Source organism: Camelina sativa, chromosome 19 (assembly GCF_000633955.1).
Source record: "Camelina sativa cultivar DH55 chromosome 19, Cs, whole genome shotgun sequence".
NCBI classification, from domain to species: Eukaryota; Viridiplantae; Streptophyta; class Magnoliopsida; order Brassicales; family Brassicaceae; genus Camelina; species Camelina sativa.
The window spans coordinates 2,735,704-2,752,443 of record NC_025703.1 but is presented as its reverse complement, the minus strand read 5'-3'; the positions used below and the strand labels follow the sequence as shown (position 1 = coordinate 2,752,443).

The window sequence follows — 16,740 nt, the reverse complement described above, 5'->3', positions numbered from 1 at the left end:
TTTTTTTTTTTTTTTTTGTTTTTCTTATGCTTAATTATATGCTGGGTTCTATGCAGATTTGTGCTATTGGATGAGTCCTTCTTGGTTGAGAACAGACTGACGTTAAGAGCAATGTGAGTACTGGGTTCCATTTGCTACAGTAATGCTTTGTATGTTTGACAGGTCCATTATCTTCAAGACTCCCATTTTATATCTGAATTATCTTGTTTTCTATGCAGAATTGAGTTTGCGGCACTTATGGTGTACTTTTACATATGTGACCGCACGGATATCTTCAATTCGTCAAAGAAGGTGATGATTATTTCTTGCTTAGTAGATTCTGGAGTAGTTACAGAGTCTTTACATTGTTCAGCAACATCCTATATACACTTGTTTATTATCATTAAGCTTGGTCTAAAATGTTACATGGAAAGAAAAGACTCCACAAGATTCTGAATTTGATGTGACAAAAAAAAAAAGGATAGTAAATTTGATATTTCATGATGAATTTCCTGCTTGTGTCGCTTCATTCGTACATTCTGACTAGCTTTCATTGTTTATCTTTTGACACAGAGTTACAACCGGGATCTTTTTCTGTTCATATACTTCCTTCTCATCATCGTTTCAGCGTTAACTTCATTCACTATTCATAGTGATAAATCAGCATTCAACGGAAAATCCATCATGTACTTGAATAGGCATCAAACCGAGGAGTGGAAAGGGTGGATGCAGGTTTGTCGTTTAACTTTTATGTTAGTTACTTGCCCTCCGATTTTGTTCATGTCTGTTACTGCATCTGCTGGGAATATTTGTAGAAAAGTATCTAGTGTTCATTTTTTGGATCTGCCAGTTCATTTGCTGTTGCCTCATCATTGTTTTTTTTTCTTTTTCTGGTGTTGTAGGTCCTCTTTTTGATGTACCACTACTTTGCTGCTGCAGAGTACTATAATGCAATCCGTGTCTTCATTGCGTGCTACGTATGGATGACTGGATTTGGGAATTTTTCTTATTATTATATTCGCAAGGACTTTAGCCTTCCAAGGTTTGCACAGGTAGCTATTTTCTCCCTTTTTTTTGTTTCTTATTTCAAGCTGTCAGCTTCTTTATATTCTAACATACTCTTGTTCTACAGATGATGTGGCGACTAAATTTCCTGGTCATATTCTCCTGCATCGTCCTCAACAACAGTTATATGCTATACTACATCTGCCCAATGCACACTCTGTTTACTCTGATGGTCTATGGAGCACTTGGTATTATGAACAAGTATAATGAGATGGGCTCAGTCATAGCTGCCAAATTTTTTACCTGCTTCGTTGTTGTCATCATCGTTTGGGAAATTCCTGGCGTTTTTGAATGGATTTGGAGTCCATTTACACTCCTAATGGGTTAGTGACATCCTAAAACTTTGTTTACCACTATAAACAATGTGCTCATGAGACGGCTGTTTTCTAAAAAAATACTTGAAAACAACAATTCCAGGTTACAATGATCCCGCAAAACCACAGCTTCCCCTCTTGCATGAGTGGCATTTCCGCTCTGGCCTTGATCGGTACATATGGATAATCGGGATGCTATATGCATACTACCACCCAACTGTAAGTTCCTAATACTAGAATTTCACATCAACTCTGTTCAGAAATGGGTAGTTTAGTGATAAAGACTTGCCAATTTTCGTCCTTCATTTCCATGATTATGTATCTTATAGATTGAAAGTTGGATGGATAAACTGGAGGAAGCTGAGATTAAGTTCAGGATGGCTATCAAAACAACTGTGGCACTTATAGCAATAACGGTATAACAAGTCATCATTTCACTTTCTTCTAGGTGAAAGAGCCTTACGTACTGTTCTTCCAGCTAATCTGTCATTGTTATTATGAAACTTTTAGGTGGGATATTTTTGGTACGAGTACATTTACAAGCTGGACAAGCTAACTTACAACAAATATCATCCTTACACCTCTTGGATTCCTATAACGTATTCCACTTTACTTGCAAATCTCTATACATCAGATTCATCCAAGAACCAGTCCTAACATGTATACTTTGTTTTGCTTTTCTTTCAGTGTTTATATCTGTCTCCGGAACATCACTCAGTCTTTCCGCGGCTACAGTTTGACCCTCTTGGCGTAAGAAAAAATATTTCAGTCAATAGTGATATTCGTCCTCTTGTTACGATTTTTCCAAAATAAATCTGTTCATGAACTTTCAGGTGGCTTGGGAAGATAACACTGGAGACATATATCTCCCAGTTTCATATATGGCTCAGGTATGTCACACTTTTTCTTGTCGCAGTTCTCAACTGTAGAGTAAGTCGGAAATTGATGGTTGAGGATAGATACAAAGCTATTAATATGTTCTTGACCCATTGAACTATGAAATAATATAATTCACCCACAGATCTGGAGTTCCTGATGGTCAACCCAAATTGTTACTCTCTCTTATCCCGGATTACCCATTGTTGAACTTCATGCTCACAACTTCGATTTACGTCGCTGTAAGCAAACCCGCAAACCCTGCTATAACAGATAGAAACAATTTGAAAGCCAGACAGATACAAAAAAACTGATTGGCGATTTGCTGCTTTGTTTCAGATCTCTTATAGGCTCTTTGAGCTTACCAACACTTTGAAAACAGCCTTCATACCAACCAAGGACGACAAACGCCTTGTCTACAACACAATCGCAGCACTCGTAATCTGCACTTGTCTCTACTTTTTCTCATTTGTTCTTATCACAATTCCCCAAAAACTGGCAAGTCAAAAAAATTCTCTTACTTTTCAGTTCATTTATATGTTAGTGCATACACAAAGCAAGCAAAATGCGATTCTCTCATATTCGATTGTAACTTCTCACGTTTTGTTATTTCATTGGAAACAACAGGTGTGAAGGCAATTCTGAACCGGACTGGATTATTTGAATGGATTCATAGGACTTGTTGAACTACGCGATGTGGTAGATACATGAAGATAGAAGTCAAGAGGTAGATGCATACAATGTTGCTGTAGTGTCACCTTTCTGTATATTTATTTATGAATACGGTGTTCTTTCTTTCTTGTTTATTTATGTTTGTGTTGACGATGATGTAATTGTAAAGACTTATTGTTATTGTTTACCCCAAGTTAAGGAAATCCATGGGAGTAATTAGGCTAGGAGTAATATTATAGCAACCAGATCTTTGACGGCCAACTTGAGGGGTATAAAGATAAAGGATAAATATCTATGATTGTAATCTATATATTGTTTATGATCATCGCATATCCCCTACGTTTAGGATCTCTCTTGTATAAATACTACTATTGCTCTATTAATACAACATAACACATTCTTCTATTCATAGCAACTTGCAAGAATCTGAATGGTTAATAGATTATGTATACGGTAAAGATGACTAATAATAAAAATTATTCGTCGCTGCTCAAACCAACTCTTGCAGTTTCTGGAACATGTAAGAGTTCTGCCGCTGTAAAAGTTTGCGACTGATTAAACAGTCTTTTACTATTGTTAGATATATATAGATATAACATATATATATATATATATTATAAATATACATACACACGTAACAAATATATATTTTTTGTTCATTTTTTTTTCCACCTTTCGATGCCTAGTGTACTAAATTTGATATTTTTATTTTTGATGTGAAAAAATGATGTGGAGCATAGAAATTAGAATGTATAACATTTCTGAAAACTAAGGTTGAGAGATATCGATATATGCGGGTGGTGTAGGTCTTCAAACTTGGTTGAAAATACAGTAAAACCTATAAATTAATAATGTTGGGCTATGACATTTTATTAATTTATAGTGATATTAATGAATAATAATTATTTTCTAGTGTAAATTAATAATTATTAAATTATAAATATATATTTTAATTTTTTTAAAATTATAAATTGAGACAATTTTAATTGGTTATTTGTATTTGCTTTTGTGGAATATAATTAAAAGTATATGTGTATCAAAAAGAAAAATTGTTAGATAAAGATTGCGAAGATTTCTCTTTGTGATTAACAAAATCTTCTAACAATTATAAATTATACACATATACAAATATGTGTGTTAAATTGACTTTGAACAAGCTTGAAGAACTTCATCAGCAGATTCTTCTTCATCAGCTAATTTATTAAGTTAAATTGTTTATATTAATAACAAAAAATGTGTGGGTTGTACTCGGATCAATGATATGCTTGAAGTACTAATGGGTTTCGTCGTTGATTAGGCCATTTGGGCTTTTCCTTATATTTTGATATTTGACCCAAATCCAGAAGTTGTTTACTTTGCCTTAGCGAAAGCTTTTTTCCGATCACCGAACTCTTCTCCGGTGTCATCAGCTTAAAACTGTAGATTTTTGATACCCTAATCGGTTCGAGCCACACACACCATGAGTGACCTCCCTCCTTACCCGCCGCTTGATCCTTCTAACTACGATCTCATTGTCGTCGGAACCGGAGTTTCTGAGTCCGTCTCCGCCGCCGCTGCTTCCTCCTCCGGTAGTTCTGTTCTCCACCTCGACCCTAACCCCTTCTACGGCTCTCACTTCGCCGCTCTTTCTCTTCCCGATCTCACTTCTTTCCTTCACTCAAACTCCGTCTCTCCTCCGCCGTCATCTCCTCCAATTCCGCCGTCAAACAGTCATGAACTCATCTCAGTGGATCTTGTCCACCGATCCTTGTACTCCTCCGTCGAGATTTCGAGCTTCGATTCGGAGATCCTCGAAGAACACTCCAGGAGATTTAACGTTGACTTGTGTGGTCCTAGGGTTGTCTTCTGCGCCGATGAATCGATTAATCTCATGTTGAAATCAGGAGCTAACAATTACGTTGAGTTCAAGAGTATCGAAGCGAGCTTCGTCGGGGATTCGAGCGGTGAGCTACGGAACGTGCCGGATTCGAGAGCTGCGATTTTCAAGAGCAAGAGCTTGACTCTGTTGGAGAAGAATCTGCTGATGAAGTTCTTCAAGCTTGTTCAAAGTCAATTGGCCAAAAGCGATGATGATACAACAACAGTGAAGATATCGGAGGAAGACATGGAGAGTCCATTTGTGGACTTCTTGACAAAGATGCGTTTGCCACCCAACATCAAATCGTATAGACTCCTTCTCCATCACTTCCTCGTTTCTCAAAATATTGTATTTGAATTTGTTGATGGTAAGGTTTTTGTTTACTCTGTTTAGGATTATCTTGTATGCCATTGCGATGCTAGATTATGATCAGGACAATATGGAAACGTGTAGACATTTACTCAAGACCAAAGAGGGTATAGATCGATTGGCTCTGTACATCAAATCTATGGGCAGGTCAGGTCATTCATCGTTTTTGTCTTTCTTGGCTCTTTTAAAATTTGTGATCATCTTTCTCATTTGGTTTTATCTGTTTATCATTCTCTGGACCTTAGGTTTTCGAATGCACTTGGAGCGTTGATATACCCAATTTATGGACAAGGAGAACTTCCTCAAGCCTTTTGTCGTCGGGCTGCTGTTAAAGGATGTGTCTATGTACGTTTGGAACAATTTTCTGCATTGTGTATATTGTGTTGCTGCTGTGGTATTTGTTACTTATCTGGCCATTCAATGTACTCGCAGGTTCTCCGGATGCCTATTACTGCTCTGCTTTTAGACAAGGCAAGTGAGTTGACAGTTGTAGCATAAGATAAGTTTAGTTGGTTTTGTTGAGTAAAGGTTTCTTACTTGCTTATGTTATACTTTTTCTTTTCAGGAAACTGGGGGTTACAAAGGGGTTAGATTAGCTTCTGGTCAAGAGATATTCAGCCAAAAATTGATTCTGGATCCATGTATTAATGTTGGATTGGAGTCGCTGTCGTCATTGACAGATCAGCAAAATGAAACTCTCAGGGTTCTTGTCCCAAAGGCGATGATCAATAAGGAGAAAATTGCAAGAGGAATATGCGTCATTAGAGGTTCTGTGAAATCTGATGTATCAAACGCTCTTATCGTATATCCACCTAAATGTAAGATATTTTTTAAAGATCCACTTGTTAGTTGTTGCAGTTGCACATATATCGTTTTGAGGGTTCTAACACTAATAGGTTTTTCCTCTTAGCTTTGTTTCCTGAACAGCTAACTGCAATTCGGGTTCTGCAGCTTGGTAGTGGTTTAGCAGTTTGTCCTGCTGACATGTAAGTTGTGGTTCATTCTAAGATGCTCCTTTCTCATTTTGGTTCTGTTTCTTTCCATTTGCTTCTCTTGAACTGTTCTCTAAGTCATATGTTTGCTGCTGCAGGCATGTGTTGTATTTTTCCACTCTCTGCAAGAACGATGACCAAGGGATAAAAGCGCTGTTATCAGCCATGGGTAATCTCATCAGATTGCCTGTTCCTGAGAGCGATTCTGTTGTGGAGAATGTTACTTGTGAGGCAAAACCACTTCTACTCTGGAGAGCACTGTACGTGCAAGAGCTAGTCAAGGTGGGAAATGTGATTGGGAATCTATCTCTTCATTTCTGACATTGGTTAAAGGTCATTTCACTAAATTTTGATTTGGATCAGGGTGAATTTGGAGGTGTCATCAGTTCCATGCCTAGTCCAGATGAAAATTTGAACTACAAAGAGACAGTGGAATCAGCCGTGAAGGTTAGTAAAGGCTCCACACGAAAACACTGCTTTATTAAGTATGGTTTGGATAATGTTATGTATAAACAAGATATCATCTTTGGATTTTGGTAGCTATATGAACAAATCATGGGGAGTGAAGAGTTATTTAAAGAAGAGACCTCACTGGAAAACACAACGGAGGAAAACGAGGGTGGTGTTGAAATAGATGAAAATTGAAACCATTTTGGTTTTAAAACTTGTAATACACATTGTGACATTGATTTGTTTTTGTTATAACATATATATAATATAGTTCAGCGAGGCAAGTGTTTTTTTTTTTTTTTCGCAGTTTCTTTATCTTTTTCATCTGAAATATATCAGATTAGGCGAGTAAACAACTTAACTTTATAGAGAGATACAACGTAGCCCCAAACTTGATCGCTAAAGAAAGAGATAAAAATCTCAACCATGACGAAAAGTAATAAGGTGGGCGTCACGTGTTGCAGGAGAATTGAAAAATCCATAACCATTCGCACCAACGGCGCGTTGAGGGCGTGGGTTATAACCCTCCGATTTGGGGCTTTTTGGCATAAATGGGAAATAAAGAGGATCGCAGCGCGTGGCTTAATATAGCGACACGATTTCACGTTTTAATTTATTCGCAGGAGATAATAAGAAGCCGACTGACTCGAACACTGAAACATGGATCAACTTCCCCACAGATTGTGATCCAAAAAATTTGTGATCTTGATTCATATTATAAAGGAGAAAAAAGTTATTCATTAACCTTCTGCTAAAATATTAAAGTTTTGTGCTATAGAATAATTAAAATTTTAACACGAATGACAACAGAAACCGATACATATATTCTCAAAGTCATATTACAAAGGATCTCAAAACTGTATCATAAACCCAAAAAGTTCAGAAAGTTGTACTTTCCATATCTAGTTATTTACCAACACAGAAAAAAGAAAAGGAATCAAAACTGAGAATCAAAGGTTTTCTTAGTATTCTTAAGTGTTTCAGAGGTATTGCGTTAGACTTTCACCGCTCATCTCTTCCATCTGTTTGATAATATCTTGAGCCAAAGATTTAACAGATAGCTCGGCGTCTTCGAGTAGCTCACCTAAGAATGGAATGGTTTCAGCCAGCAACACAAGATACTCTTCCTTCAAATTATCCAGCATCTGTTTCACACTTCTCAAACTCAATATCCTTGACCGTAGATTCTCACTCCTCGTTTGCATTAGCACCTGACCAGATATGATTTTAAGTCAGTTGAAAAATTCAAGTGTTGTGAACAATAAGTCAAAGTAGCTGAGACATGCTTTCTCGAGATAATGTTATTACCTCGTGGTTCAGCGGTTTCCAGAGGAGGTCGGAGCCCGAGGCTACTGCCATTTGACCGATGCATGAAACCAATAATTCATCAACCTCTTCCACAGATGGTACATGTGGATGCTCCTTTAAAGAAGATGGAGGTTCAACAACTAGCTGTGATACAATAGGCTTCAGTAGCACCTGTGGAGGGAAGACAATTTGAATCCAAATCAATACTCCAAGAGACAGGGAGATATGTTTGATCCAAGAAAAGTAATATTTATACATAATAATGACCTGGAAGTTATTTGCATCTAGAAACTTCAAGCTGCCGGTATCATGCAGAAAACAATTCTTCAAGGAAGAAAGCACCAATGCCCTAAGATGCCAGCTTTTTGGTGGTATAGCGTCAGAGGTTTCCTGAATTTTGGCTTTCTTTTTCTTCCTTGTTGAAACAGAAGCTTCAGCACTGGTCTCGGTGAGATGTGACACAATACCATCAAGCACGTATTTGAAATATGGTACAAAGATGGACCTGCATTCCAAAGTAAGAGAGCTTTGAAGTTAATTTCCCAATTATCTAGAAGTATAAGCAAAAGATACCACCGTATTTGACATATGTTTACTCACCTGTGACTCTCACATAGTCGATTCACCAGACCATAGAAAGATATAGCCCGGTCGATGCTCTTGTTTTCACTCCCTGATCCGTCTATAATATCTGACTCAGCCCAATCAATACTCCTAATAAAGAGAGGTCTGAACTCAGACTCAGTTAGCTTCTTTGTGAGAGCAACCATTGCGTTCGTTACACTTCTCTCAGCATCATCAATGTTCTGAATTGCTGCTGGCTTTAGACGTCGAATATCGAGGGCAACTAAGCATTGATCAAAAATCTTTTCATGGCTGCTAACGACAGATGATCTGTCCATTTTCACAACTAGATTTTCTAACATATCAAAAGCAATCACCAAGCTTGCATTCCCAGAACTAACAGCCTCATCGTATATTCGTAGAAGTGGTTGCAGAGTGAGACGAACCTGGAAGAAAGGGTTACTATTAATTAAGATCACTACAAATAAGGAAAAGAATTAGCTTCATATATGTATGTGAAGAACTTACAGGTATTTTATCGGTAAGGAGCCTCCTAATGGCATTGGCTTTGGACTTGAGATTCTTGTCGAAGTCAGAAACATATTCAGGATGGAGCACCATGACTTTCAAAATATCTCCAAGATGAGGATTTAGGAAACCTCCAAGTTTATCAATCACTGCTTCCAAGGTGACTAGAACAGACAGCATGAGCAACTGTTCTTCAGCTGTTGCGTTTCCAACACCCTTGGATGCCGATGATACTTCACGCGATTGTTTAACCAAATTCTTCATTATGCGTGGAAGTTCAACGAGCGCCTTTGGTCCAAGAACATTGATCAGTGCACCAGCTGTGCGAAGACAGCTTGACGAGACTACCAAATTCTTTGAACTGATGCCTTCTGCAACAGAAGCAAGGCATTTGCTGAAGACTGGATGACCTGACGGAAACCTGCCAGCCAAAACTTCCAGTGCAGAAATGGCAGCTCGTTTAGCTGGAACACCCGACTCATCATCTGTCTCATCAATTTGATGGACAATCTCCTCACACATCTTCCCGAAAGAATCAACAGCTACCTCATCCAAGTTCAACCACGGATTTTTTCCTTTTTGATTGGGGAGCCTCCTCTTGTGTTTCAGTTTAGAAGAAGAGGTGTCCTTAGCTCTATCACTTATAAGTCCAAGTACCTGCATTCACGAATAATAGCAACATTTGCATCAAAGAAAGTCATTAAGCCAACTATCAAAATCCCGATAAAGAATAAGGTAACTTCAAAGGATCTGTGCATTCTCAAGGGAATTCATAAGACAATGCTACATCCAGGCAAACAAAACAACGAATCTTTGGTAGATATATGTTATTACAGCCACACAATAGATATATGTGTACTCATTACAGCCACACAATTACTATGAAAACTTCTCTGTATTAAATGGCAATATCATATACCTTTTTCGTCCCATTACGATCAGACTGCTGCTGAAGCAAGCTAGTAACAACTCTGAAATATATAGACAGATCCATCGCTCCCGTCACAGTCATTAAGACATCATGTATACGCATTCTGATTTCATTTCTAACTGCAGAAGTCACATCTTTTTCCTTTTTGGCATCAATAGCTTGCAGGAGAGATATACAACCCTTCATAAGCTCCTGTAGTTCTTGCTGAAAAATTTAACAAAAAGTACTTACTAAAAATGGACATATAAGAAAGCACACAAACAGAGAACAAGGTAACAAAAGATCTCTATATATTGAATATGCCAGAAAAAACATGCGTAGAGATAGACGCGGAGGTTTAGTAACAAGCTGAATGAAAAAGAAACGACGGAAGAGTCTTTTTACCTGGATTCGTGGTTCAAGTGACACTGCAAATGCAAATTCTGGGTCTTGCAACTTCTGGAATATAAATTCTAAGACAAGCCGCGTCTGTAAGAGACATTGTTTACTGTCTTTGCTGGTAGTTTGAAGAAGTGTGACCAGGGATGAGAGCCATGTCGAAGAAGAATATTGTTCACATATTTCCACAGCAAAAGCATACTCCCATTCTCTCTTAACAACGGAAGCAAAACTTTCAGAAGCCTTGGCATTACCAAGCCAAGCTGGGTCTTTCCTTGAAATCAAAGACTGGAATAAGAGGACAAGCAAAGAAGGCAAGCCATTTCGTTCACCGACAACTCTGCAGCAATAAAAGGATTGACATTCAGTATTTTCAGATAAAAAACGCAAAATCCTATTTATAAATATGTTTACAATGAAAACATTACCCCAGCAAGTATGCTACAATTTGACGCCTTCTATGCTCAACAATATCAGGCAACACTTTCACAAAAATCTGAAAAATAAAATTCAAATTAAGAAATATTAATTGCCAATTGATTATACATCAAATTCAAAATAAGAAATATTAATTGCCAATTGATTTTACATTTGAAGTACACTATTAAGGGAAAAAATACCTTCAGCAACTGCTCCTCACTCTTAGTCTTAGACAGCCAAAATGGAATGACCACTGATATAAACCCCTCAAAGATACACTTCGAGTGACTGTCAATCTACAAATCAAAATAACAAACCAGCAGTTAGGGAATCATGACAAAAATACTGGGGAATGCCAAGAAAGATCCAGAGATCTGAAGAGTCTTAAGGAAAAAATGAAATATTGCACAAGACTAAGAAGATGTAGACTAACAAACCTGTGTCACAGTGGATTCCCCAACAAGTGTAAGTATGCTGATAATATGGTCCAAAACTCTATCAGGGACAAATTTAACAATTGCAGTGAATAGGGAAAAGATATAATTCCGTGTGACTCCATCATTTGATGAATGAGCCAACTCAATCAGCATTTTGACGTTGATTTCATTTGCTATTTCAGCCTGCCATCAGAAGAGAATTAAGAGAAGAAAACAGGCAATAATATTGTTAATCACCTACTAAAATGTTAACATACCTTCAAAGTACTCATATTCACAGAATCAAATATATCTTTCAGGATTAAGAGCACTGTCTGTTGGATGGAAGAAATAGATGTAGGAGTTGTTTCACGAACATCCTGTGGAGGTTGGACTGAGGTTTCCTCAACAGAAGGAGCAATTTTTACCCATTCTTTAGACATAGATCTTTCTAGGAGCTTAAACAAGGGCCCTACGAGGGTTTCCCTAAGCACAAAAACAAAACAAAAAGAAAATTTCAGTTGGGCAATAAAAAAGTCTCAGATCACCAAAATTAACAATGGAATGCAAATATAAGCATATTGATTTTCAAGAGACCTGTAAGCTAGATCTTTCTTTAGAACCAGTATGTCAAGTAACGCGGCAATGAAAGAGATAGCCTTTTCCCCACTTAGAAATTCCCCGCCATTTACGTCTTCTTCTGGACATGACTTTGAACTTTTCTTCTGTTTCTTCTTCTTGCTCAAAGAACCAATAACAAGTGTATCCTGCTGAGTGATATGATCAAGCGCATGGACCACAGTTGAAGAAGGAATCTGCAGTAACATGGAAATACCACGTAATTAGGGCAAAATACAACAGGCAGAAACTCTTTTGAGTAAAAATGATCAGTTCTTCCATTATTTTTTTTAAAAAATGAACATACCTTCAGGCGTAAGATAGCTTCTTTGGCACCATTTTGTATACTGCCATTTGTGCTTCGAAATATCGACACCAGTTTATGGAAGAAACGAATCTGATCCAGAAAAGAAAAACAAGTTGAAAACTATCCTGATAAGCTGATATATATGACGAGTACCCAGCTATTAAAGAACATTGCATTTATATTACACTATGCCATTAAGACTGACCTGAACTTCAGTCTTCAGTGCACCATAAAATTGATTATTTAGCTTCTCCAAAATGGTAAGACAAGGAGAAATAACAGCAGGATGTTCTGATGCCATACAATCCATCTGCAAAAGCAAGCATCTGTCACCGAAACGAAAAGGTCTCCAAGCTAACAAGGAAAATATCAGATAATGAACTATTCTTACTTTCAATACGCTCAGTATATGATCATCAAGAGACTGCCCTTTACATGATGCTGAACGGATCATGGAGCACTGACACCGGGAGAGAAAAGCAAAAGGGAAATTTAATTAAACTGTTGTGCAATGCAGTATGTACAGTTTCCTCTGGCAAAAATGGAGAAAAGTGAATTTACCTCCAGAAGAAGGCACAATAAATCGACCTCGGTGTTTGATATTGGCTGGGAAGTTTTGTCCAGTTTGATGTAGTATTGACTACGCTTATCTAGAAGTTGAGACAATAACTTAACATTTTCTTCATGCAGAAGCATGCTGCCCAGATTTTTTAGTAATGAAAGGACTCTCAGCTGTATAAGAAAAAAAGTAAGTTTTTAATACTCATAAATAATTGCCCAAACCATTAGGATTCCTGGCCTTCAAATGGAAAGGGAACATAAATAGATAAAAGAACGGTAGAGGAAACACACCTTCCCATAAGCGGGTAGTTCTAGCGAAGACAATAAAATGAGCGAAAGAATGTTTTCTTTTGTGGACTGATCAAACCTGAAGTTGAAAATAAGGAAGAGATGACAGAATATGAGAAGCCAAATGGATCGATAGAACTCCAAAAAAAAGCCAACAACATGTATACAATTGTTTCTTCAGTCAGATGTAAGTTTTTATCGCAATTAGGTATTACTGTTATCTAACATGTTCTTTTGCACTTTTTATCATGGTGGAAACAATAAAAAGTAGTACCCCAGTGTCACTAGACAACTATTCTTAAGTAAAAGAAAAGTTTACTACTATTAGTTTTAGTACGAGATACCCAGCTGACTACCTTTTTTGAAGGTCAACTGGCACTAGAAGGTCATTAGGGTTTGAGCTGAGCAATGATGTCAAGTATGATGGGAGAAACTTATTGTCCGACAATATAAGCCTCCTTTGTTGCACGATCATTCCCACAAGTTCATCAAAAGAACTACTATAGATTGCAGCACTCCCTGGTTGTCAATTTCAGAAAGGTAATTTAAATAATGTTATGATAAAACATGACACTTCATACCAAACTAAGATTACCATTTTTTTTGCTCGAGTCGACACGACACCGAAGGCTAAAGAGCGCCTCAATACAATTCATGGCAGCTACTTTAAGGTCCTACAAGTGAAAGTACGAAGATCAAAACTGGTTTTAAGAAAAGAAGAGAGACCAAAACATAATACCATTAAAAAAAATTTNATGTTTTCTTTTGTGGACTGATCAAACCTGAAGTTGAAAATAAGGAAGAGATGACAGAATATGAGAAGCCAAATGGATCGATAGAACTCCAAAAAAAAGCCAACAACATGTATACAATTGTTTCTTCAGTCAGATGTAAGTTTTTATCGCAATTAGGTATTACTGTTATCTAACATGTTCTTTTGCACTTTTTATCATGGTGGAAACAATAAAAAGTAGTACCCCAGTGTCACTAGACAACTATTCTTAAGTAAAAGAAAAGTTTACTACTATTAGTTTTAGTACGAGATACCCAGCTGACTACCTTTTTTGAAGGTCAACTGGCACTAGAAGGTCATTAGGGTTTGAGCTGAGCAATGATGTCAAGTATGATGGGAGAAACTTATTGTCCGACAATATAAGCCTCCTTTGTTGCACGATCATTCCCACAAGTTCATCAAAAGAACTACTATAGATTGCAGCACTCCCTGGTTGTCAATTTCAGAAAGGTAATTTAAATAATGTTATGATAAAACATGACACTTCATACCAAACTAAGATTACCATTTTTTTTGCTCGAGTCGACACGACACCGAAGGCTAAAGAGCGCCTCAATACAATTCATGGCAGCTACTTTAAGGTCCTACAAGTGAAAGTACGAAGATCAAAACTGGTTTTAAGAAAAGAAGAGAGACCAAAACATAATACCATTAAAAAAAATTTAAGTGTCACCTGATTATCACTGGACAACGGAACCAAAAGTACAGGAAAGCTTGACAAAATTTGAGTCAACCATTCATTATTCCCGCTAGAGCAAAGATACAAAAAGCACTTGAGACTTTCAATTTGGACCACTGGAGGAACATCTGCAAGAAGAAAAAAGTAGCATAAGAAAACAGAAAACATACACAGTTGCCAGATACCAGATTCCATGAGCCATTAACGGCACAAAACAGACGAGAAATTAAGAAATCGAGAATGCTAGGAAAACAAAAAAAATCATCTGAAGAAATGAGAAAGCTCAAGTGTTTATAACACCAGTGAACAACTAACAGAAATATAAATTTCCATGCAAACCTTCTCGTGAGATCAGTGGGGATAGAAACAAAACGGGACAGACTTTAGCTTCTCTAACACGGTAACGAAGGTGTTCCTTAAAGACATGCCGTGACCGAGTTGTTGCAAAAAAGAAAAACAAGTCCTCAAGTCCGCTACACAACCTTTTGCTAAAAACCTAAATGAAGGAGAAGTAGCACACATACAGTTGTGAGCATTGCTATTGACTGGGTGCAAGAATTTCAATATAACCATGTATTAACCTGATCATTTTGAGCATCACCTACCGAAGCAACATGGGCGGGTTCAAGTTTAATAAATGACTCGCTCAACTTCCAAAACAAACAGATCATGAGCTTCGAATTCAGAGCAGTAAAATCAGAGGTATCAAGAAGTTGGTATAGGAGTTCTTGGCAGTTGCTTTTCGACAGCTGCAAGTAATGCACAAATACATCAAAAATTAACAAGATTAAAAGTGTCAACCATAAAAATCTACATCAGCCTGTAGAAAACTATACCTCTTTCAAAGAAACATCAACTTCGACCTCAAGTTCTTCCCACTCAGTCTTCAAAACAGGAAAGCAAAGTTCGAAAAGATCCAAAAATTGGCTTGTGTCTAAATCATAGGAAAACACAGCCATCAATATCACATCATGATTACTTATCATATGAGACAAATGTTTTTTTCTGACGGTGCTTAGATATAGAAAGAACTTGATTATCAGCATGTATAGTAATTAACACATCAGTTATAGACAGATCTTTACCAGATGAAGAATTTATCTTCTGCAGCGAATGCATCAACAACATATAGAACAGTGTCTTTGACAAGGTGAAATCTTGGCAACTGACAGTAAGCCACGGAATATAATCACCAGGGTGCAGCATAAATGCTTCCACCAGCATGTTAATAATATCCATGTTCAATGCGGACACACTTTCACGGATCAGTAGTCCCTTCTGATATGAGATAAAAATTAATAACTTATTAAGAGCATTCAAAAAAACTCAGAAAGAACGGATAATAATATACCAAATATGTGAAGACAAGAAAAGATTTAAAAAGTAATGGCGAACCTGCAACTTGTTACGTTCCTGTTCTGTCAATTTCATATTGCTGCATGTTCCCAAAACTTCAGAGAGCTTAAAGTTGCACGCACTCTCAATAAGCTCAATCCTACGCTCATCAGGATCCAAGGAAAGTGCTTCCCCCAAATTGTTGATAATATCCATGCTAATCGAGGATAAGGTTGTAGACATGATATCTTGGATCTTTTTCTGCAACAAAGAGTTTCTTAGATGACATGATAATAATAATCAACAAAAAGATTAGTGATTCCGACTAGGGGTATGAAGGAAAACAGAATCGTAAACTCAAATTTACCATTCCATCATCAGCAGCAAGATTCTTGAAAAGTGGCCAGTTAACATCCTTTCCCAATTTTAGCACATGAATATTTAAATTCCACGTCTATAAAAAGACATGATTACAACAATTAGCAAAAGTAATAAAAGAATATCGTCATAGCTGTATGGAATGAAGAGTACAAGAATAAACCTTCGGTTGAATTAAGAGAAAAGGTAACATTGCAGAGGTAACTTTCTCAGTAGAGTCTGCTTGATTACAGAAGCTTGAGACAGCAATTTTAAGAGACAAAGAAACAACATCAACAGCCAATTCAACATTATGTGATACTCCTGCAACAAGAATGGAGGATTTTAGATAAATTGATTGAACAAAAAAAAGAAAAAAAAAACATTACATCAGATATTAAAGAAACTGGACGAGAACAGTGTACAGAGTTTTCCTTCAGGTAATGATCCATCCAGTAATTTATAATATGCATAACATTAAAGAAAAGTGGCCATAATAAGAAAAGCAACACGACTATGGCCTCAGCAGTTCAAGAGCCTATAAATAAAACAGTGTATCAGCTGTGGACAGGGAAGAAATTCAATTCACAAAGACAGTACAGCCTAAAACATGTCTGACTGATTTTAGCACACTAGAATATCCGGATTTCGTCCGCATAATGTCTCATTTGATCAAAGTATT

At 37.1% G+C, this 16,740-nt stretch overlaps 3 protein-coding genes across 4 annotated transcripts in view; 2 read left to right on the top strand and 1 right to left on the bottom strand.

Moving 5' to 3' along the window:
- Window positions 1-3,133, top strand: part of LOC104764349 (protein REDUCED WALL ACETYLATION 2) — a 4,181-nt gene extending 1,048 nt beyond the window's left edge. For both annotated transcript variants that reach the window (XM_010487865.2, XM_010487863.2), the window contains exons 5-17: window positions 57-113; window positions 219-291; window positions 553-711; window positions 882-1,031; window positions 1,112-1,367; window positions 1,462-1,577; window positions 1,688-1,774; window positions 1,869-1,957; window positions 2,046-2,108; window positions 2,192-2,248; window positions 2,380-2,476; window positions 2,574-2,732; window positions 2,862-3,133. In XM_010487865.2, coding sequence (XP_010486167.1) covers window positions 57-113; window positions 219-291; window positions 553-711; window positions 882-1,031; window positions 1,112-1,367; window positions 1,462-1,577; window positions 1,688-1,774; window positions 1,869-1,957; window positions 2,046-2,108; window positions 2,192-2,248; window positions 2,380-2,476; window positions 2,574-2,732; window positions 2,862-2,867 — 1,369 coding nt within the window. In that variant the 3' untranslated portion in view covers window positions 2,868-3,133. The remainder of the gene's footprint in view (window positions 1-56; window positions 114-218; window positions 292-552; window positions 712-881; window positions 1,032-1,111; window positions 1,368-1,461; window positions 1,578-1,687; window positions 1,775-1,868; window positions 1,958-2,045; window positions 2,109-2,191; window positions 2,249-2,379; window positions 2,477-2,573; window positions 2,733-2,861) is intronic.
- LOC104764348 (rab escort protein 1) lies at window positions 4,365-6,850 on the top strand (the record flags this gene model as incomplete). Its single annotated transcript, XM_010487862.2, is given in 9 exon segments — window positions 4,365-5,069; window positions 5,158-5,280; window positions 5,379-5,478; window positions 5,566-5,604; window positions 5,699-5,951; window positions 6,044-6,119; window positions 6,224-6,407; window positions 6,489-6,572; window positions 6,666-6,850. Coding segments are annotated over 9 exon segments (1,668 nt in total). The 3' UTR covers window positions 6,771-6,850.
- LOC104764347 (uncharacterized protein At3g06530-like) overlaps window positions 7,359-16,740 on the bottom strand; it is a 13,384-nt gene continuing 4,002 nt past the window's right edge. The window contains exons 15-40 of the mRNA XM_010487861.2: window positions 16,069-16,155; window positions 15,762-15,962; window positions 15,452-15,644; window positions 15,203-15,300; window positions 14,972-15,115; window positions 14,706-14,862; window positions 14,361-14,494; window positions 14,193-14,271; window positions 13,954-14,116; window positions 12,898-12,973; window positions 12,607-12,777; window positions 12,437-12,505; window positions 12,251-12,355; window positions 12,046-12,135; window positions 11,718-11,935; window positions 11,399-11,606; window positions 11,142-11,324; window positions 10,905-11,000; window positions 10,713-10,780; window positions 10,291-10,624; window positions 9,895-10,110; window positions 8,976-9,632; window positions 8,484-8,893; window positions 8,151-8,388; window positions 7,884-8,054; window positions 7,359-7,786 (exon numbers count right to left, since the gene is read on the bottom strand). Coding sequence (XP_010486163.1) covers window positions 7,556-7,786; window positions 7,884-8,054; window positions 8,151-8,388; window positions 8,484-8,893; window positions 8,976-9,632; window positions 9,895-10,110; window positions 10,291-10,624; window positions 10,713-10,780; window positions 10,905-11,000; window positions 11,142-11,324; window positions 11,399-11,606; window positions 11,718-11,935; window positions 12,046-12,135; window positions 12,251-12,355; window positions 12,437-12,505; window positions 12,607-12,777; window positions 12,898-12,973; window positions 13,954-14,116; window positions 14,193-14,271; window positions 14,361-14,494; window positions 14,706-14,862; window positions 14,972-15,115; window positions 15,203-15,300; window positions 15,452-15,644; window positions 15,762-15,962; window positions 16,069-16,155 — 4,797 coding nt within the window. The 3' untranslated portion in view covers window positions 7,359-7,555. The remainder of the gene's footprint in view (window positions 7,787-7,883; window positions 8,055-8,150; window positions 8,389-8,483; window positions 8,894-8,975; window positions 9,633-9,894; window positions 10,111-10,290; window positions 10,625-10,712; window positions 10,781-10,904; window positions 11,001-11,141; window positions 11,325-11,398; window positions 11,607-11,717; window positions 11,936-12,045; window positions 12,136-12,250; window positions 12,356-12,436; window positions 12,506-12,606; window positions 12,778-12,897; window positions 12,974-13,953; window positions 14,117-14,192; window positions 14,272-14,360; window positions 14,495-14,705; window positions 14,863-14,971; window positions 15,116-15,202; window positions 15,301-15,451; window positions 15,645-15,761; window positions 15,963-16,068; window positions 16,156-16,740) is intronic.